Source organism: Pungitius pungitius, chromosome 20 (assembly GCF_949316345.1).
Source record: "Pungitius pungitius chromosome 20, fPunPun2.1, whole genome shotgun sequence".
NCBI classification, from domain to species: domain Eukaryota; kingdom Metazoa; phylum Chordata; class Actinopteri; order Perciformes; family Gasterosteidae; genus Pungitius; species Pungitius pungitius.
The window spans coordinates 6167971-6188985 of record NC_084919.1 but is presented as its reverse complement, the minus strand read 5'-3'; the positions used below and the strand labels follow the sequence as shown (position 1 = coordinate 6188985).

Sequence of the window (21015 nt, the reverse complement as noted above, 5' to 3'; positions counted from 1 at the left end):
CGATGAAGACAAACAACGCCCTCTGTGCCCCTCAGGGCGGGTGGTGTTGGAACAGCTGGGGGGGGGGGGGGGGGGGGGGGCGGCGGGGCAGAGAGGATGTAACCGTACTCTCTGGGTCTGGGACTCGCTGGGATTCAGGGGTCTGTGGGGGGGTCTGGGTCCACCTGGGATGACGGGTTGGTTGACTTCTACTCTTCGCTGTCCCAGGAGTGAGACCAAAGCCTGGAGGAGTCTCTCCCTGTGAAACACAAACACAAGTGATGAAAACTTTGAGCTCAACTAAACAACTTTTACATTGTTGTGTTGAATCGTTATTACTGATACTTCAGTGGTTTTAGTGAGGATTACTTACTTGGCCCAATGAAAGAAAGGCGCCAGCCGCTCTTTAGTCGTCCATCCTTCTTATCTGGTCCTGTAGTCGTCCATCCTTCTCATCTGGTCGTGTAGTCGTCCATCCTTCTCATCTGGTCCTGTAGTGGTCCATCCTTCTCATCTGGGCCTGTAGTGGTCCATCCTTCTCATCTGGTCCTGTAGTGGTCCATCCTTCTCATCTGGTCCTGTAGTCGTCCATCCTTCTCATCTGGTTGGTGCAGTGGGTGGAATCCTGAAGATCTGTTTCAGCCGATACCTGAGTAAATGAGACTTGGAGACCTTTTTTTAACGTCAGTAATTTCTACCACAGCTCGGTCTGGTACAACCACCTACACCTAACTGGTAAAGAAATCTGGACAGAAAACTAAATAACAAGCATACATTGTAAACCGGTCTCTGCATATAGCATCAACTATTACTCCAAATAAAAAAAGAAGAGATATGAAAAAGCTCAGCAGCACGATGCTACCTATAGCCGACCTCGTTAAACACAAGGAAGACTGTCTGGGGCTTTGTCAGACCTGACCAGACACAAAGGTTTCACATCGTGCATCCAACCGGAGCTACCAATCCACAACTCTCAGTCCGAGTCGCTGTCTTCAGTGTAGCGCCAGAATCCTTGGTGGAGGAGGGAGACCAGGAGGAGGGTCCGAGGCCTGAAGTGGAGGGGGGGAGGTCTTCGTGGTCGTCCCCACCGGTCCTCTGCCTCTTCACACTTACCTCCATGTAGTCCTCTTCTCTGGTCCTCTTGGTGGAGGGTCCAAGGCCTGAAGTGGAGGGGGGGAGGTCTTCGTGGTCGTCCCCACCGGTCCTCTTCACACTTACCTCCACACAGTCCTCTTCTCTGGTCCACAGGGTGGAGGGTCCAAGGCCGGAAGTGGAGGGGGGGTGGTCTTCGTGGTCGTCCCCACCGGTCCTCTTCACACTTACCTCCACACAGTCCTCTTCTCTGGTCCACAGGGTGGAGGGTCCAAGGCCGGAAGTGGAGGGGGGGAGGTCTTCGTGGTCGTCCCCACCGGTCCTCTGCCTCTTCACACTTACCTCCATGTAGTCCTCTTCTCTGGTCCTCTTGGTGGAGGGTCCAAGGCCGGAAGTGGAGGGGGGGAGGTCTTCGTGGTCGTCCCCACCGGTCCTCTTCACACTTACCTCCACACAGTCCTCTTGGAACTTCTGGGGGACTGGGAGCAGAGCCTCTTCTTCCAGGATGGAAAGAGGACGGCCAGCGGGACAGGGAAGAGGGGGCAGCGCTTCTTCAAAGTCCATCCAGCAGCTGAGAGGTGTCCGCCGCTGAGTGGGAGGGTCATCTTCACCGTCCTCCTCGTCCTCTTCACTCTGGAACCCAGAATCTTCGCTCTCACAGTCGGATCCCACGTCCTCCTCTTCATCCTCTTCCTCCTCCACGCCAGAAAAGAGCAAGGGAAGCAGCTTACCTTCTGCCTCACCCACAACACCAAGCTCTACCTGACCATCACACACAACAGCAATCTCAACCTTACCTTCCTCTCCCTCGGGAGAGGAGTTGCTGATGGGGAGACCACCTCCATCGATGTCGAGGATCCCGATGACCTCAGGGACGCTGGGAAGCTGTGCAGGACGCTCCATGATGTAGTTCACCAGCTGAGAGGGAAACATTTAACACTTTTGTCAAGAAGTCTCATTTCATTAAATATTAAAGCATGAATCAAAGTTTCAATTAGTAAAGATCACCAAAATGACTGCATGACCCAAGACATTATTCTCTCAGATATTAGAATGTTATCAATATGTGTGAAAAAGCACGGCGGGGTTTCTAATATAAAAAAGCTTTCAATCAGTCGGTGGATCAACTAAGCCACTGGACAGAGACGTTTATTCTGCATGTGCGCACGAGAAGCTCACTGGTTTGCAATACAAAGCGTGCACGTGTTTGATATGCATTGAACTAGTGAGTCAGTGAAACACGGCGCCATTGACCCAACGTGACCAGTGGAACGTCATCACTCTTTATTCTACCAGTGTATGAGTTGCACATCGCAGCGCGTGGAGGAGATGCTGCACGCGCACATGCAGTCCGATACGGTTACTTAACAGATCGCTTTCGCGTCACTCTCATTAAATGCATCAACAACGAGCAGGGTGCATTTCTATGTTAAATATCAGAGAAATAGTCTATGCAGCATGTAACAACACGTTCATATAAGGTTCACCCGTCGTGACGTCACGCCTCAACCGTCTCTATGGACCCGGTGGTTTCCAAATAAAAACATTTATTTGAGCGTTCCATGGCGTTCTCAGCGCCATCTTTTTTCACAAAAGTCAATGTTACTTTTCGATGATTTGATTCCTTCAAACCACAACAACAGTGTTTTAAAACATCTACACTAATTGTTGACACACCCCAGAGATGTCCCGCGAGATGTAACACATCCCGCCCCTCCAATAAGCATTTTACACGGAGAAATCATCGAATCGGTGTCTTTGTCCATCAAATCTTATTTCTTTCACCTTTAAACTCAATGTGTCGTACTCATTTGTAACCTGGAGACCCTTCTAAGGATGTAAGGGGATCAAAACGTTGTCTTACTTGCACACCGAAGGGTCCAATCGCAGCAAACTTCCTTCAGCCGGTGGGCGTCCTCGATGCTCCGCGGCCGGAGGGCCTTTTTCAGCCTCTTCTGTGCTCCACTAAAGATGTTTTCTAGCAGTTCACTTCTCCAACAATATTTGTATCCAGTAGATCTCGACCAGCAGTCAAAAACTCACAGATTTGGTTCTCAGCAGTTTGATTTCACAAGAGGTTTAAAATTCGTGTTCAAGTCAAAGTGCAAAGGGAACGTTCGGAAAGTGCGCTGACCTTAAATACCCTCGGTCGGGTCATCGTTCGGTTGCCATGGCATTTTAGGGCGCGCGTGCGTGCGCGCGATTGAACAGGGCAGAGTGGTATATATCTAATATACATTTAGTAAACATGTATTCTAGTGTTATTTTAAGTCTTGCCAGCAGATGTTGTCTAATCACTCATTGGTTGGCAAAATGTGGGACGACTACAATACATCTTCTTTCTTTCAGTTCGTTTTGGATGGAGGAGGAGCCATGAGTACAATGATGGAGGATTTATAGTGTTAAAATAAGTTGAAAAAATTACATAAGTGTTGGTAACGTTTTACCAGACAAATTAAACTACCGTATAACTTATATTGTTTATGTAGTTTATTTAAAGTAAATGTTATGGCCTGTTTTATTCTCTAAGGATTTAGAAATGAAAAGTTTGAATGAGATGAAGACATCTGAGTGAATTCATCAAACTCTCAGCTGTATTTCTCTGGATTTTACTTTTAGTTAAAAACGGCTTACTTTGGATGCAATGGTATGGTAATGGTTCATGGTAATATTGGTGTAAAGTTTGATCTGGTTTATGATGGATGTGGTCTGTTAAATGAAATATACTGACTATATAATACACATTTAATTTTGGACAAAGTTTTACACTCTAGATTTATCAGACGGCTTCACTTTTAATATCTTTGTAACAGGAAGTCTCATTTTAAATCAGTGGTTCTCAACTGGTCTGGCTCTGGGACCCACCATCACCCCTTAATGACAAGCCGCGACCCAAATCGAGAAACATTCTTACATACTTCTCAAATTTATTCAAAATTAAGTTCATAAGTTGAATTTTATATTTTATATTCAGGATGCTTAATTATCCTAAAAACCCAATGTCTCCCCCATATCAGAATGGTTTGACCCAACCTGGCACACGCTGCTGAAAACATGGACGGACGAGCCGACACTGCATTAAAAAAGTCCCTTCAAATAAAATCACAGGATGATTTTTTTTTTTCAAATCTAATTTTTATTTTCCCATGCAAAGGCCCGCGACCCACTAAAACAGAATCACTGTGGTAAATGGTTGAGTCCGTTCGGCTTTCCCAGAATGCACAGCAGGGAGCAGCAACGCACCACATCTCCTTTGCACGGACACACACATCAAATCCACACACGTACACAAACGCACACACACTTGTGTTCAGTGACAGAACTGCATGTATAAATGCACCTCGTGTTTCACTCAAAGATAAAAAAAAAAAAAAACTACATTATGACTCCAAAACACCAGCTCCGAATCACAAATTATACCATGACCTTTTTGACATGCTATATTGTGATCTCTATATTCTAAAGATCTTTCATGATGGTCCCTTAACCAACATGTTCTATTTCAAAATGGTATGTTGGCAGCCTTCTTTACAAACTTGCCCGAAAAGAAACGCACCTCAGTCCACTACGTCTCTGTATTCCTGTCTTTTTTTTGTGTGTGTTTTTGAACAATGACAAGCCAGGAAACAAGCCAAAATGAAAAATTACAGCTTGAGATATAATAAAAGATCATGATTCAAAATCTTAGATGCTCTTGTTGATGTTTTGTACCTCAAACATTTATTTGTACCGTCAGTTACAAACACCTGCACGGTCATGTAAATACAAAACAAAAAATGAACGATTTCTTATTAAAATATTAACATTCCTGAGAGTCATGCCTGCATATTGAATAATATTTAGAAAAACAGGTAACGGATAAGCAAAGCAGCTCTAGCAGCCCTTACAGGACACAGTTACCATTGCGCTGCATATCTGAATATCTGAATGCAAACAGAAGAAAATCCTAAAAGCTCACTTGTTTTGCAATTTTTCAGAGATTGCTGCAGCGATACAATGACTTGTATTATTCTATTATTCTTGTGCATGTTTCCATTTTCATAAATAGTCCACATATACTTTTCCAAATTTGCATCACTTTTAGGATTTCCCTTAGCATAACGTGACTAAATAACTTTTCGTGTTGTTTTAAACAACTGCTTTCACTTTGCACATCGGACACAAAGGGTTCTTTGGGCCGTGCTGTGACATCACGTGTTACATAATAGTGTCCCCGTTTGAACGAGTGTGAATGGCCATTGATGCTTTATGTGTTTTAGACCTTCGCCTGGTTAAACGAGTACATGCCAGGTAGATGATCTCCGCTACGTTGAGTACGAGAGAGATGACGGACACCACCAGCATGAAGATGATGAAGATGGTCTTCTCCGTGGGCCGAGACATGTAGCACTCCACGGTGAACGGACAGGGGGCTCGGTTGCAGACCACTCTTGGGTTCATGATGAACCCATAGAGATAATACTGCCCAACAATGAACGCCACCTCCAGGAGGATTCTGAAGAAAATGGAGGTCATGTAGTTTCCCAGCAGGCCGCCTTTGATCTTGACGTGGCCTTTGTCGTCGGAGTACTTTGGAACTTTGACAATTCCGGTCTTGGAGTGGGTCAGCACGTGTTCCCTCATCTTTTTCTCTTTGTGGATAACGTGGAGGACGTGACCTAGGTAGATCAGCGTTGGAGATGACACAAAGATAATCTGGAGGATCCAGAATCGAATGTGCGAGATTGGGAAGGCTTGGTCGTAGCAGACGTTCTTGCAACCAGGCTGTTGGGTGTTGCAAACCATTTTCGACTGTTCATCACTCCACACCTGTAATGTTCAGATAAGTATATCAATATATACAGCAAATGAAGTGAGTGATGTCACTTACAAAATACAATATTTACTTGTAATCTAATTATGCCGCTCCATTGGAGAATTTGTTTTTGTCTTAATGATTAACAAGGCGGCATTCTGAAGATACGAGTTGCTTACTCAAAAAAAACAATCTACAAATGTTATTTCTTTCCAACAATAAAGCAAGCACATTAAGCCCTTTGGTTTCATACTCTCTAGCCATTTGCATGGTGAGACACCCTACAGTCAGTGTGACTCTTTAAAAGATAGGTAGTATGCCTTAAAAATGAAATATAAAGCTATTTCATTATCTTATGTGTTTCTGTTTTTTTCATTAAAGCCTGATATTGTATTTTCAAGCTGAGTCCACCAGAGGAGGCTGTTTCACCTGAAAGCTTTTAACATCTCATTAATTATTCAGACATTCGTCAGGTATGCCTTGAGAAATAAAATGAAGTATTAAGGAAAGACAAGGAGACCTTCTCTGCTCCAGCTCCAAGGATCATGATCCTGAAGATGAAAAGAACAACGAGCCAGACCTTCCCGATGACGGTGGAGTGGGACTGGACCTTGTCCAGTAGGGAGGACAGAAAACTCCACTCTCCCATGGTCTCTATTGAGGAAAATAAAGAAAATACAATTTTTAAACAACAAAAGGTGCTTACCATTGCAAATTCCTCTTTTATATTTACCAGAGTGAATTACAATATTCCAAATAAAAATATAAAATTGAAATCACATGTTTTTAGAACAAAAGCCGTTTTGTTAAGTCATGACTTGTCTACTTTAATCTAGGATATTTTATTCTTCATATTAAATGTAGCACAAAATAATGGGATGAAGCATCCTGTTATTTTTCAACACAAAGCACCTGATGATTTGAGTCTTCATCATTGATTAACATTTGGGTTAAAACATCAGCAGTAACAGCAGGAAGTCTATTATGCTAAGTCAACACAAAAACCTCATCTATAGTGTAGCATGTTTGGAACATAAACGTGGAGCTATAAAAAACATTATAAAGAGAAGACTTATCTTAGTTTATTAAACGTAACGGTCAGCTGGTCTTTTGTATTTCTCTGCAAAAGTGGTGGAATGTGAAATATCCTCATGTACTACTGTAGCTACTATACAATTTACATTTCTATAGTATTTCCATTTCATGCTCCTCTGTACTACTACTCCACTTCATCTCAGTGGGACAAAGTGTACATTTACTACGTTTATTTGACAGCTTTTGTTAGGATGGATATTCAGATGCAAAATTCAAAATACAACCAAGTAAATTAAATGACAGTATTATCATAGGTTACAATTACATTTATTGGTATTTATAAACCATGTGGTTTATAGTAAAAAAGAAAATTAGCTCAACTTTTACAAGCTGCTTCATTAAAGGGATTATCACATTAAAAGCATAAATGAATATGATCCAGTAGAATAATATACTGGCTATTATTCTTAAAGGGCTACGCCTCCTAAATATTAAATAAATATATATTGATGCTATTACTTTTGCACTTTGACTTAAATTTCAAATGTTACTACTTAAGAATAAAAGTGCTAAGATGTGAGTACTTCTTCCAGCACTGCACTCACAAAAAACAAGCTAAGTTAAGACATACTCTTAAAAAACAGCTCCAACATATTATATCTTAGTGGCTGTGTATTTTCAACAGGAATATCATAACATTGAATTTTGAATTAATACATTTAGTATATTGTCTAGCAAAAACTATAAAAAAAAAGCTTATTGTCCAGCTTACCTTTGATTTCTGTGGAGACCAACTAACTGCTCACCAGTTGTAGAGATGAATGACAGAAAGCCTAGTGAACCAAACCGAACCTTGTATATGGTACCTTGAACTCTAGATTAGATGTAACTGCGCAACAGTGTCGTGACATCTAGAAATGATAAAACCCAAGTGGAGAATTTGTGGCAGAGCACTGAGAAGATTGTACAGGTTAATAATTGACAGTGCTATAAATCCAATGCTTGTACTCATTCTTTTACTGCAGATGTTTTATACTATTTCTCACTATTTCCAAGGTGTGATTTTTGTATAGATGTTTTTTTATGGTTAAATTTTACACATGGAGACAGTTAATGGAGGACAAAACCCTTCAACTATTGTGTACACTGAAGAGTTTGCCCAATAACACGAGAAAGTGTGCAGACTGATGCAATCCAGTTTGAACTTGCAATGAGTTCTACTTGACAATTGAACACAGACTCATTTTTTGTTGAGTGAGTGAACAGAAAGTTGTCTTTTCTTTTTTCTTTCAGGCTTTTTCACAAAGTTGGAACAAACAGAGCAAATCTAATTCTATAAGCTCCACAAACATGCTTTTGTTGAAGGGGCTTTGTACTGAATTGCAAAATACTGTAGAGGTCCTGATAGCTGCAGGTTTTAAGGTAGTATTTTGTGTTTGTCTCTATCTATATGGAATGCCGTTTTATTCCAAATTAAATAAATGAATAAATACATAAATAAATGAAATGCATTTGAAATACATCGTGAAATAAATAAATGAGGCAATAAATACATAAATATTAAATACATTTAATCATTTCATGGTACTTTTATTTCATAAGTACACATTTTTTTATTTCATAATGGCACTTTACGAGTCCTTATCCATACATGCAGTCAATCTATTTATTCTCAAATCATCCATCAACCACTCTCTATTCTGAAAAAATATTACCTGTGGACTATCATGGGCAATGAACCAGTTATTTGATGAATCATTGGAATTATCTTTTTTGAATTCTTCTTTACATTTGATTTATTTTTGGGTGGGAAAGTGGGGGGGTCGCTTTAGGTCTTCTGTTTATTTATCACACTCCAGTGATATTATACAGATCTCACCATGTTGCCTGGGGAACTTTGACGGATATTTTTGCTGGCAAAATATGTCATTGTGGTTTTCTTTTTTGAAAGGAATCTAGAGACTAGGAAATAATAATGAGTTGCAGGTTCTACAGCTTTACTAAAGAAGTGTAAGTCATGCTCTTGGAAAGCAAGGCTTTTGGCTTTAAGATGTAAACATATGAGCTAAAAAGAGTAGATCATAAAACATTTGTTCTTTTTTCAATTTAAATTGTTTATTAAAAATATCCTAACACACAAACATGTCCGTCATACACATTAGAAACTCTTTACTGCAATCATCCTTTACAGCATCTTCACAATGAGAAAAATATTTGACTGTGAACCATTGAAATAACTTACTGGACACATTAAAACAATTTTGAGTTTTGAAGAACGTAAATATATTATCAATATTGGAAACATTGCATTATTAGATTATCTGTTAAGTAATACAAAATGAATGTCTTAATTCAACAATGTCACACTAAAAAAGAAAATTCAGATTCATGCAGATTGTTCTAAAAGAACAGTAAATTAACTACACGGTGATGAAGCTTTCTTGAACTCTTTACTTTAGTCTCTTAGATGTATCAGAACAAGGAGCGCAGCAATCTGAAACAAACATTTCAAACATCACAGTTGTTTTCTATTGACAACTCAGTAGCTGTTTCTCCTCTTTGGCTCCATCCAGGCTCCCACCGATACTCTGGCTGCCCTCTAGCTCAATGTTCACCTTGTTCTGCCTGAGCGCGTCCTCCGTAGTCAGCCGCCGGGGGGGCAGCAGGCTCGCAGGGTTATCCGCCGTAGTGATTTTGCGAGAGCGAGCCCTGGACCCACACCGGATCCGGGTACAAAGCAGGTAGAACACCTCGAGGAAGTTGAGAAACAGGGAGACACAGGCCACCACCAGCATGAAGATGATGAAGATGGTCTTCTCCGTGGGTCGGGACATGTAGCACTCCACGGTGAACGGACAGGGCGTCTGAGAGCACGGGAACATGGGCACCATGACGAAGCCGTAAAGGTAGTACTGGCCCACGATGAAGCCGGCCTCGATGAAGATCTTGAACACGAGTTGGGTCAGGTAGCTCCCCAGCAGGTTCCCCTTGATCGCCACCTTCCCCCTTTCGTTGGTGTATTTGGGCAGTTTGCACACGCGGGACCCATCTGGGCTCAACAGGTGCTCCCTCATCTTCTTCTCCTGGTGGATGACAAACACGGCGTGGCCCAGGTAGACCAGCGTCGGAGTTGAGACAAAGATGATCTGGAGGACCCAGAAACGGATGTGGGAGATGGGGAAGGTCCAATCGTAGCAGACGTTGTTGCAACCGGGCTGCTGGGTGTTGCAGATGAAGTCTGACTGCTCGTCGCCCCAGACGTCCTCCACGGCCGCACCCAGGACCAAGATTCTAAAGAGGAAGAGCACGCTCATCCAGATCTTTCCGATGACCGTAGAGTGGGAATTGACCTTGTTCAGAAGGCTAGACAGTAAACTCCAGTCCCCCATGTTGATCGGTGAGGTTCAGTTACTGATCTGGAATAAATAAATTAAAATTTCAAATTTAGTTTATAATGATCCTGTAACACTCCTAACGACCGAAAACCAAATGAAAGATACCCATAGCTCTTTTGAACAAAAGTAAATTATTGGTTCTGTTCTTTAATCTAAGGATGTATACAAACACATTAAATGTGTCTTGAGGGCAAAGCCGGTTGCTACCACATGAAAAGCAATCTCATGCAAGTTCGATTCCAGACATATTAACAATGGGTAAGAAGAAGTAATGTCAACACTCAAAGTAAGTAAAAAAATGACCGAATCCCCTCCATTTCAAATGTTTATAATAATCTTTACAACTAATCCCTCCCAATTTTAGATTCATTGTCAATTGATTTCTAGCATAGAACAATATTCGTTGCACCCTACCTGCTGACCTGGTCAGAAAGGACTGTCTCTGTCTGGTAGGTAACAACTAACTTTAAAGTTGGACCTTGGAATATCGTGGGTGAGGAAATTGGGCAACACATCTGGCTGTAGATGTGACGTTGTCAGCAAGCGACAAGGAAAAGAAAAAGGTCAAGAGATACCGGTGTAATGATTGATAGGTGTTCTTTAGCCCTGACTATTTGAAAAATTAACATGAAAGGTGAAATGTTCTGATCTGTAAATATTGCATTTATGGCAGTCAATTCATTTTGACTGGGGTTATGCATAATTAAACACTACTGTTGTAAAAAGAAAAGAATGACTGATTCATCTTGTTTTCAGTTTGCAAGCTAAGCTAAAATGTCTATATTCAAAAATACACATTTTAAATGTTCCAAATGATAGCAATACCTATTATCTGTTGACGGCTTGAAAAAAACTGGTTCTTGAACAACACAACTAGCTGATTGTATGCATTATAGCAATTATAGCTCTTTATATATGTATGAAACGTTAGTAAGGAAAACGTAGTGGTTTGGATGGATAGGATTTTTTGGAATAAAAAAAAGAAGACAATTGACCATATTCTGACACAGAAGCATATGTTAAGAGGTTTATTGGACAAAAATTGCAAAATTGTCAAAAGTATTCCACAAAAATACCATTTGCACAATCGGACAAAAAAAAATCACCTGCAAGATATATCTTTTTTTTACATGTCAGTTATTTTAAGCAAAATTTTGCATGTGACTGATCACTGAATTAATTTACTGCACACAAAGACCATTTTTCCTGCTGGAAGCCAAAGCACACAACTACTGGGACTCAAACCGATCGGTGCCTCCGTGCTTCAGATGTGCACCTCCCCTCCCACGTTGTTGCTGTCTAGTGACACATCCATAGCAGCCTCGGTGACCCCTGACTTTCCTCCACGGAGCTCCAGCTCCAGGTTGACACCATTTTGGAGCATCTCGGCGTCGCCTCGGCTTTTAAAAGCTTTCCTTTCCAAAGGCGGAGGGGTCACCGGGGTCACGGTGTAGTCCTGCCTCCTCGTCATGCACTCTCTCACAGCTTTCACGCACAGGTAGAGCAGCTCAATCACGCTGAGGAAGAGGGAGACAACCGCCGACACCAGCATGAACCAGATGATGACCGACTTCTCCGTCGGCCTGGACAGGAAGCAGTCCACCTGGTGAGGGCACGGAAAGCAGCTGCAGATGTAGCGCTGCTTGAGGGTGAAGCCGTACAGATACGACTGACCCACGATGAACAGGACTTCCAGGACAATCTTGGCCACGAGGTGGAGGACATAACTGCGAAGGAGAACCCCGCGGATGCTGATCTTGCCGGTGCTCTTGGTGTACTTGGGAACTTTGTAGGCCCTTCTAAGGAACGGACTGGTCTGGTTGTCCGAGTCGGCATGCCTCTTCATCCTCTCCTTCATCTTGATTTGGAAGAAGAGACATTTTCGGGTAATTGGAAAAAGGCCCGGCAGATGTATGAAAAATAATTAGGAGAAATAAAAAAAGGGGGTGCAGCCACAAAGTTGAGGATATTTATCACGTGCAGCCTGAAACTGTTTAGTCAAATCTGTAAATCTATCTATCTCCCCCCTTTGAAATGACTCAGAATAGGGTTTCATACTACAACTCTTTGTAGTTATTTTGTTGGAATTTGTTTCTGCTTTGAGGACTCCTGATATTGACGTTTTTTTTGCAACCAACTGATATCAAATTAGACACATCTAGTATTCCTAACTACAAAACTACCTTTAAGCTCGCTAGAAAGAGAGTTTTCTGTCATGAAAATACAGATTGGGCTTTAAAGCCGCGTTAATCGTGTCTTGTCCCTGAAGAACGCAGAACACAGCTGCCTAAGGGGTTTGATGACAGCCGACTCAACCCTACAGTAAATATGTGAGCATGTCAAGCCCAATCTGAGAAGCTAAGACAGATTTTGGCAGCAGCGAGGTGGCCCTCGCTCATGCCATCACGGGGGGTGACAAACAGCCTTCACCAGTCTCGCTGTCACACTGCTCCCACGGTAGCAACACACCTTCTTCTCACGGTGGATCACGTGGAGGACGTGGCCGAGGTACAGCAGCTTCGGAGTGGCCACGGCGATAATCTGAAGGACCCAGAAGCGGACGTGAGAGATGGGGAAGGCCATGTCGTAGCAGACGTTCTCACAGCCGGGCTGCAGGGTGTTGCAGACAAAGTCGGACTGCTCATCGCCCCACACCTGGAGGGAGATTCGAAAGAAGAGATGATGCACACGGCACTGCGATGTTTACGGCCCGGGTACCCCGAAATGAAGCCACCGTGTGGTGGTTCCAGTGTTTTCAGGCACTTCTCTCTCGCCGCTCATTGGGAGGCGCTTTAAGACACGGGGAATGGGGAATGTGTGACCAGACCTTGTCGGCGCCGGTGCGCAGGACCAGGATGCGGAAGACAAACAGCACGGTGAGCCAGACCTTGCCGATCACGGTGGAGTGACTCTGCACTTTATCCAGAAGGCGGCCCAGCACGTCCCATTCGCCCATTGCAGTTGCCACTTGTTCTGTTTTCTGTGTGCAAAAAGCTCCATTACATGAATAACAGAAAGATAATCCCTGATGGTAAACTCACATTATTTGAGAAGCAAACACCATTGTTGCTCGACCACAAGTGATGGTTTGTAGTCTGGTGTGTCGTGCTTTCATTAGCAATTGACTATCAGCCTTTTATTGGATGTTATTTTCAATAAACGATACTGAAATCATTGTAGGTGTAAACGGAAGAACAGGCAGTCTCTCTCACGAGGCCAAACTTTTTTATCATTTGTGGCAGGCTGGATGGAAGCCATGGTTGCCGAGTCTCTAAAACACACTTATCTGCTGCAAACCAAGACCGTAACCTTGGTCATACCAACGGTCGCTACTCTTAATTCAACGAATGTGAGCTCAACCACTGGTGTAGAAATACAAATTTACCTGCATGAGTCGATACGGCTGCTAAGTTTGCATTATTAGAGTTTCTTTCACATGCTGAATTATTTTTGGGGTGGATTTCCATCTTTTATGACTGTTTTGGGGCAATTTGTTTTATTTCTATTGGCAGCTGCTATTTTGAAATGCATCCTCAAATTCAGTTGTTTGACATTCTGTTTTGTGTGTGGTACTTTTAAAGAATCACTCAGAATAGGAATTTATACTACATCAAAGCGCATCGATCACGTAGTTCCCCTTTTTGAGCTTCTCGTTATGGTCGGCATTCTCACGTTGAAATACTAATGAATATATATAGCTCTCTTTCAAATTGTGCATAGTTTTACATGAGTGTTTTATTACACCACTGTTCTCCAAAAAGCACATATATTAAACTCCAATCATTTGAAAACCATGCACATTCAAATATCATTTTCTCCCCTTTTGGACAGCATAAGATAAATGAGAAACAGATGTGTAAAAAAATAATATAATAACTCACCAGTTAGACAAACCCAAACAGAAAAAAAGATGAATGAAGACAGCGATGTCTCGGGAGGAAGACAAAGAGAGAAAGTGAGGAAGAAGCTCTTCTTTTATGATTCTTTGGCATCTTATCTGGAAGGACACCATCCTAACCACAACAACAACCCCCCAGTCCTGACAGGCTGGTAAAGCCTTGTTTTGTCCTGATGCGTCTATCTGTGGCAATTCTGCTTTACACCTGAATAAATACGTGCGGAACGATGCTTTGAGTTTGATGGGAATGAATGTGGTCGGATTCGGTTTGTGTGCCCTTTACAGTCACTCGACACTCAACAGCTCTAAGAGATTGGGACCAATGTGTTGGACGTTACGCCGCCATCAAATCAACAGACGAGGGAATATTATGTGCACGGGTTAGTCCTTTCAATGTAAGCGTCACAAAGACAGGTTTAACTTTAGTCTTTCAATTTGAATTAAATTAATTATATTTTTGTATCTGAGCCACTGTTCCAAATATAGCTTTGCCATTTCTGATGGCGTTTTTAGCGAATATCTTACTGCTACTTTTGGGTTCACTGCAGCTTTTAATTCACATTATTTGTTCATACTCCTGGTATTTATACCACTCAAGGTCATATTGTTTGTGTATAACTGCAAAAAAGTGTATAATATAGTCTGTTATATTTCCTTTATTCCTTATTTTTCAGCATTTTCAGATCTTTTCCATGTCATTGTTTACTGAATGCCCTGGTAATAGTAGTGTAGGTTTGTGTTTGAACCCTCCCCCAACAACCCAGGTTTGCTCTGCACCACATGGATTTACGGGCACACTGCACCTTGTGTGTCTTTGTCCGGTGACCTGGCTGATCCTATGGGGTCACAGGGATAAAGGGTAAACTCTGCCAGTCAACATGGTGTCTGTTGTCGTAAATGATTCACACCATGTTGATGTTTTAAGAGAAAAATGGAGCGTTGGTGGCCTTTGGCATATATTTCAGTCGCAGGTCAGATAAAAGACTAACCTTCAAAGAGGGAAGGCACTTTTGCGTCCTTACAATCAAAATTCAGGCCAGTATGGGAATGAAGAAAGAGTTTTATTGGTCTGATTGGTGCAATGACGACACGTATCACACTTAAGTCAACATGTTATACTTTGTAACATGTGTAAGCAAACACTCAACACAATATCTGAATGAGTTGACATTTCTTAATATAAATACTTATTTTGAAGCAATATCTACATATTGTAAATCAGCAAAAATATAGTTTCTCAATGAAAGGAAACACCCAAATGTCACTCTTCCTGCACCGGCACTCATGCATTTGCTATAAACCCTGCTGGCCAATCCTGGTTTTATTTAAACTCAGATTAAAAAGACAGTGAGATGATGACATCTTCACACTTTAGCTCGACTAAAAAATGTATCCTTTGACCTTTAATTAGTTTCTTAAATTTAGGTTAGGTTGTATTCATTAGAATAACAAGTTAGTTAGTGTTGCACAATGCAGATTTCTGTCACCAAAATAAAAAATCAGTTAAGTAAAAATATTTACATTATGAAAAAAATCCGGCTCTTTAGGAGTATAATTTCCCTCAAAAATAATGCATCTCCTACAAAAAATAATACCTATCACTCATCCTTTACTTTTTATATGTAATACTTGAGATGAGGCTTTCAATATCACCTGCACTTTCACAACAAAACAGTATCTTGCGGCACAAAAGTATTTCAGTGTGAAACTTTTTTTTAAATACATTGAAAAATAAAATAATCACTCTTCAGTTTCAAGTTCACCCGATGATTGGTCAGATTATATAGTAACACAAGAGTAATATATGTATATTAAGTTATTCATTCCACTGAAGCTTTTCTTTAAATTGACACGAGAGGAAAATATCACCAACCTAGAGTTTAACACATTGAAAATGGCTGAGGAAAGTAAAACTCTACATAACTCGAGTAGCAAGTTCCAGTAACTGGGTTAAGTCTTTAGTGAGGAGAGAAGAGGTGAGCTCTTAACTGATGAGCACACGAGATCCAAGAACCCAAATCCACTCAGGAATACGTTTCATCAGTCCATACTGGGAAGAAAGAAGAGGAAAAAACAGCAGAGAGAGAAACAGATCAGTTTCCAGAAATGTGTTACGTGTTTTATATCCTGCTTTCACAGAGGCTGGGAATGTAGAAGTGCTCGGGCAATTGTCCCAGAGTATACAAATTACAAACAGACATGACTTAATTTGTGCCGACCTGCAGGGTGTGAGGCCAGTAGCCGGTGGTCCTATTCGAGACCCCCAGGGTGGAGACGGCGTGGCGGGCATAAACCTCGGGCTTTGGTACGAACCAGCCTGCTCTGGACGTTGGTGCTGATGAGGATGGTTGTGGCTCACTTGAGGCTATCTGGTCACACATACATACATGCAGTACATTAGGAACTGACCGACGGATTAAAACTTATGTCATATACTTTCTCACTTAAGAAAACAAGCAAAGGTTATCAGGATTTGTCTAATTATGAATAGAAGAAAATAACTGTTATAATACAAAAGACAAAATTGTCGGTATGAATGTAAACTTGGGTTCAGCATACAGCCACACTGGTTAAAGGCCTTATCTACCTGGAAAGGAGTCAGGCTTTGGACAAAGATCCCTTTATAGCTGTACTCGAGGTGAAGAGCTCTTGAGAAATGATCCATGTAACCCTGAAATGTAAAGATGAGAAAGGGAACAAGGATTATTGGCGGGAAGGAAACATGTGATCCTCGTTTTGTTTTACTTAGTATGAAGATGTCGCACAGATGGCTGCTTTGGGGTGTTGGTGCGGTTTGTTTTTGGTTGTTTCTGTTGTTAATTTTGTTTTCTGCTGGGGTTCCTGGAGCTCTTTCACCAGAGATGAGTTCATGAACATCCAGGGAACAACTCTAGCAGAGTGACCTCCAAATTTTATACTGTAGAGTTAAATTGTAATTTTGTAAATTGAACATGCAGTTTTTCTTTTTTTGTTATTTGTCTTGTTGGCCATTGTCTCATTGTCTAACTGCCCAATGTTTTCCACCAACCGCCATGTCAAATTCCTTGTATGTCTAACATATTTTGCCAATAAATGTTCTTGATGAAGAAAAATAAATAGCAGCCCGCAAAAGGGATGCAGTTTGATTTGCTTGTGGGTACCTAAGCCACATAACATAACCAGATTTCGACCGTGTTTTGTCTCACAGTGGAGGCGGTGAGGGTCACTCTTCCAGGCAGGGGTTTGGAGCAAGCACCCGATGATATATTGACCACAGCACCTCTGCTGCGCTCCAGCATCCCAGGCAGCACCAAGCGGGTCATCAGAGTAGCGACCGCAACGTTCCTGTTCACCAACTCCAGCAGGCTCTGCTCAGGCATTTCAATCAGGCTCTGAGGGGAAGCCACAGACTCCACACAGTTCACCAGGAAGCCGATATCTTTACCCCTCATAGCTTCTTTGATGGGGTTGCCGGCTGCCTTTTCTAAAGAGAAGTCAGCTACTATGACAACAGTTTCCACCCCGTAGCTCTGGGAGAGGGTTGCAGCTGTGTCTCTAACAGAGGTGTGGTCCTGAGTGACAAAGATAATGCTGACTCCATGCCTGGCCAGCTCCTCTGCGTAGGCTTTAGCTACGGTCTCCGCTGCACCTGACAGGATAGAGGACAATATCGATCAGTGAAAGTCATCATGGATATAGAACTGCAAACTGAAATGTATTCACATGTAAGGTGAAAGTTGACGGTTTCTAAAAAAGAATAGGACAATTTTGAATTATTCTAAATGTAGTGTTTTATATTCAGTGTTGAAGCATTCTATGGTACTGACAACTATGGTCTTGTTTTATTGATCATTGTATTGATGGTGTGTCAGTAAGAAAATTACTGCATTGAATGAGACAAAGCTAGGGATGCCATGCTCATATTTCTTGTGATTTCATAGAAAGATAGGTTAAAATATGAGAGGCTCAATATTCGGCCTTCTTAGCTTAATTAATTACTTGAATTGTGATTTACTTTCCTTCAATAAAACTCTCCTCTCGACTCACAAACAGCACTTTGGGCTGAGATGACCAGCTGCATCCTTACCATAAACGACGGCCCAGTCTCCAAATCGTTGGGTGAGCTTCTTACTGGGGATAATTCTCGGGAGGAAATGCACCCTGACCAACGCGCAGCAGTCTCTCAACAGGATAATTGCCCTCCTGGCCGCGTAAAGAGCTCCGATCAGAGCCAGGGTTTCAAAGTAAGGATTGCATGATCGAGAGATTTCTCCATACAACAAATGAAAGCTGTCAACTGTCGCCATAGTGGACACTAGAGATGCTGATGCTAGCTTGCTGGATTATCCAGCCAACGTCACGCTGCGATTTCTAAACGAAACTAATAACTCAGGCGTGTGAACTAAATGCGTCACTTTTCCTAAATAGTAACATTAAATTTCGGATAACAGTAACGCTAGCAGCTCTGACCGACGCTTCTTCAGGCGGAGACGTCACATGTAGTTACAGCACCCGGTAGACGAAGCAAAACATTGGGTCACGTGACCATGTGATTTGTGGTGCTGCGTTCAGGACCAGATGAAAAAGCCCAACCTTTAAAGGAACTCTTTTCAAGATACGTCACACGGTTTACCCGGTTACAGAAGCTTCACATTTTAACATTCCTCTGTTTTATAAGTAAAATCTACATTTATCTATTTCTAAAACGATTGATATGATCATCATTCTAAATTTAATTTTTCATTTTAGTATGTAGATACATAATGGGCTTTTCTTTCTATTTTATACACTATTTCCAATTATTGTTCGATTCACCTCAAAAATGTACTACTATGGGAACTATGTTGCTTTTTATGGCTCCCTTCTCGAAGTCATTGCTCGTCTTTGATTTATTTGTATTCTTAAGCATAGTGATACAAGAATGCCTGTTTCTTTACATAGAGAATGTTATAAATTGTAGGATTAGATTATTGTACACACACACACACACATATATATATTTTGAGCAATATCGCGTGTGTTTTTTAATTGGTCTTAAAACAAATTATATCATAATCTTGTTCATCTTAATTGTTAAACACATATTTCCCATACTTGTAAAGGCATCGTATGGTTTCTTTGTACATCCCACAATGCACTGCAGTTAGCTGCACGTTTCCATAGAGACCCAGAACTCGATGTCATGTACTCGCAAAATGCTACCTGGATAAAAGCTTTTACAAGTCTAACAAAGAGGTGACTGGTTTAAGACATTTCGCATACGTCGTGTTTCATTTGGGGGTATTTGCTTGTGCAGCGGGGTGGTCTTTGCTTGCCGTCTAGCAGCGGTGGACATTGCACAGTGTTGCTGTTTGCTAGCTAACGTTAGCTATGTTATAACAGGGCACTTAGCAACGTCAAACTACCCCGATATGAAACAATTATACGTTAGCCGTTTTAAAACATGAAATAGTCAGGTTGGATGAACAGCATAGACCAATCAATGTTTCTGTTATATCTGTGTTTGTATATAAGAGGACACGGCTTAAGATAATTTGTTTTTCCCACTATGTAACGGAGGTTATCACACCTGTTGGTAATTAACATTAACGTTAATGACGCACAGCAACGATGTCTGAGCAATTCTTTCTTGTTCTGAGCTAACGTGTCGCGGGAGGTATTTACTTTTTCTACCTATTTATATATCACTATTAGAAATATATTGTCTCTAGTAAAGTACCACTTAGGTAAACGTGCAAGTCATTGTGAAAGTGCTTGTAGAACAGAATAGTCCCATCAGATTGTTCAAATATTACTAACTTAACCTTATATACTAACGTTATATATTACTATGAGCAGTATTTCAACAACTGCTGGCATTCATGTTTTAACTTTATACTTTTAACCTCTATATCCTGTTAGATATTTCAAACCGTATGACAGTATTATCATTTGTAAATTGACCATATTTTTTGTGGATAAAATCCTAATTTGTAAACTAACTACTGCTGTAAGACAAACGCAGTTGATAAAGTACAGTATTTTCCTCTAAACCACACATTCTCAATTTCTTGTCACACGCGTTCGACGAACCGACATTTAATTAAAATTACATTTTTTAGATGTATATTTGTACCCTTTAACAACTGTTCTCTGGATACAGTTCACCTATCACACATTTTCATATTCTAAGCCCAGAAAAAACATCCATCTATTGTGCCCATGTTAGGGTTCAGGACTGGCGATGTCTAAGTTGTCAGCTGAAGATAAAGCAGAGTTGCAATCCCTGCTCAAGCAGCTTCTGAGAAGCATCAATGATCGGATTGCTGACGCCGAATCAACTGAATGTGCTGAAGAGATCCTCCTTCACTTGGAGGAGACTGACAAGAACTTCCATAAGTAAGTCCATCGGACTCAGATGGTATAACACTCTTCAAGTGCATTCTGTTTATTTGTAATCTATAGTGTATATCCAGTAGGTCTTTCATTGCTCTCCTTTCAGTTATGAGTTTGTCAGGTATCTCCGTCAATATGTGGAGAGTTCACTGGGGACTGTGGTGGAGGAGGAGACCAAGAGCTTGACCAGAGGAGATGGACAACATGGTATAGGCTCAGGTCTTGACACTCTGATCCATGCTGTCATCCAAAGTACCAGGGACTCAACAGAGTGAGTTTAGCTGAGTATGAAAGCTTTGTCGCCCCAGTTTTCTCCAAGTGTTTATGATTAATTCATTGTGGAGTCATTCATGAATAACATTTTTGTGAATTGGGCCAATCAGAAATCCTCCACTGTCTTGCTGTACGATATTTATTTTTGAATTAAATGTTTGCCTTCATCTGTTTATTTCTTAGGTATAAATAAT

At 41.3% G+C, this 21015-nt stretch overlaps 5 protein-coding genes across 5 annotated transcripts in view; 1 reads left to right on the top strand and 4 right to left on the bottom strand.

The window, feature by feature from the left end:
- Positions 1–1193: 1193 nt before the first annotated feature.
- Positions 1194–3270, bottom strand: LOC119195033 (uncharacterized). The gene is made up of 3 exons (XM_062559789.1): positions 2936–3270; positions 1284–1989; positions 1194–1216 (listed from the first exon to the last, which is right to left on the bottom strand). The coding sequence occupies exons 2-3, from the start codon at positions 1972–1974 to the stop codon at positions 1194–1196; spliced, it is 714 nt and encodes a 237-aa protein (XP_062415773.1). The 5' UTR covers positions 1975–1989; positions 2936–3270.
- A 1485-nt stretch (positions 3271–4755) lies between these two features.
- Positions 4756–7814, bottom strand: LOC119195268 (gap junction Cx32.2 protein-like). Its single transcript, XM_037450085.2, has 3 exons — positions 7674–7814; positions 6387–6520; positions 4756–5880 (listed from the first exon to the last, which is right to left on the bottom strand). The coding sequence occupies exons 2-3, from the start codon at positions 6513–6515 to the stop codon at positions 5269–5271; spliced, it is 741 nt and encodes a 246-aa protein (XP_037305982.2). The 5' UTR covers positions 6516–6520; positions 7674–7814; the 3' UTR covers positions 4756–5268.
- Positions 7815–8986: 1172 nt separating this feature from the next.
- Positions 8987–14281, bottom strand: LOC119195056 (gap junction gamma-1 protein). The gene is made up of 5 exons (XM_062559788.1): positions 14178–14281; positions 13124–13276; positions 12766–12951; positions 11567–12154; positions 8987–10305 (listed from the first exon to the last, which is right to left on the bottom strand). Exons 2-5 carry the CDS (start codon positions 13250–13252, stop codon positions 9430–9432), a joined length of 1779 nt encoding a protein of 592 aa, XP_062415772.1. The 5' UTR covers positions 13253–13276; positions 14178–14281; the 3' UTR covers positions 8987–9429.
- A 953-nt stretch (positions 14282–15234) lies between these two features.
- Positions 15235–18734, bottom strand: hsdl1 (hydroxysteroid dehydrogenase like 1). Its single transcript, XM_037449656.2, has 5 exons — positions 18261–18734; positions 17380–17822; positions 16782–16865; positions 16414–16563; positions 15235–16244 (listed from the first exon to the last, which is right to left on the bottom strand). The coding sequence occupies exons 1-5, from the start codon at positions 18478–18480 to the stop codon at positions 16179–16181; spliced, it is 963 nt and encodes a 320-aa protein (XP_037305553.2). The 5' UTR covers positions 18481–18734; the 3' UTR covers positions 15235–16178.
- A 546-nt stretch (positions 18735–19280) lies between these two features.
- Positions 19281–21015, top strand: part of tbc1d32 (TBC1 domain family, member 32) — a 61364-nt gene continuing 59629 nt past the window's right edge. Inside the window, exons 1-3 of the mRNA XM_037449729.2 lie at positions 19281–19408; positions 20382–20551; positions 20655–20819. Of these exons, the coding sequence (XP_037305626.2) occupies positions 20397–20551; positions 20655–20819 (320 nt within the window). The 5' untranslated portion in view covers positions 19281–19408; positions 20382–20396. The remainder of the gene's footprint in view (positions 19409–20381; positions 20552–20654; positions 20820–21015) is intronic.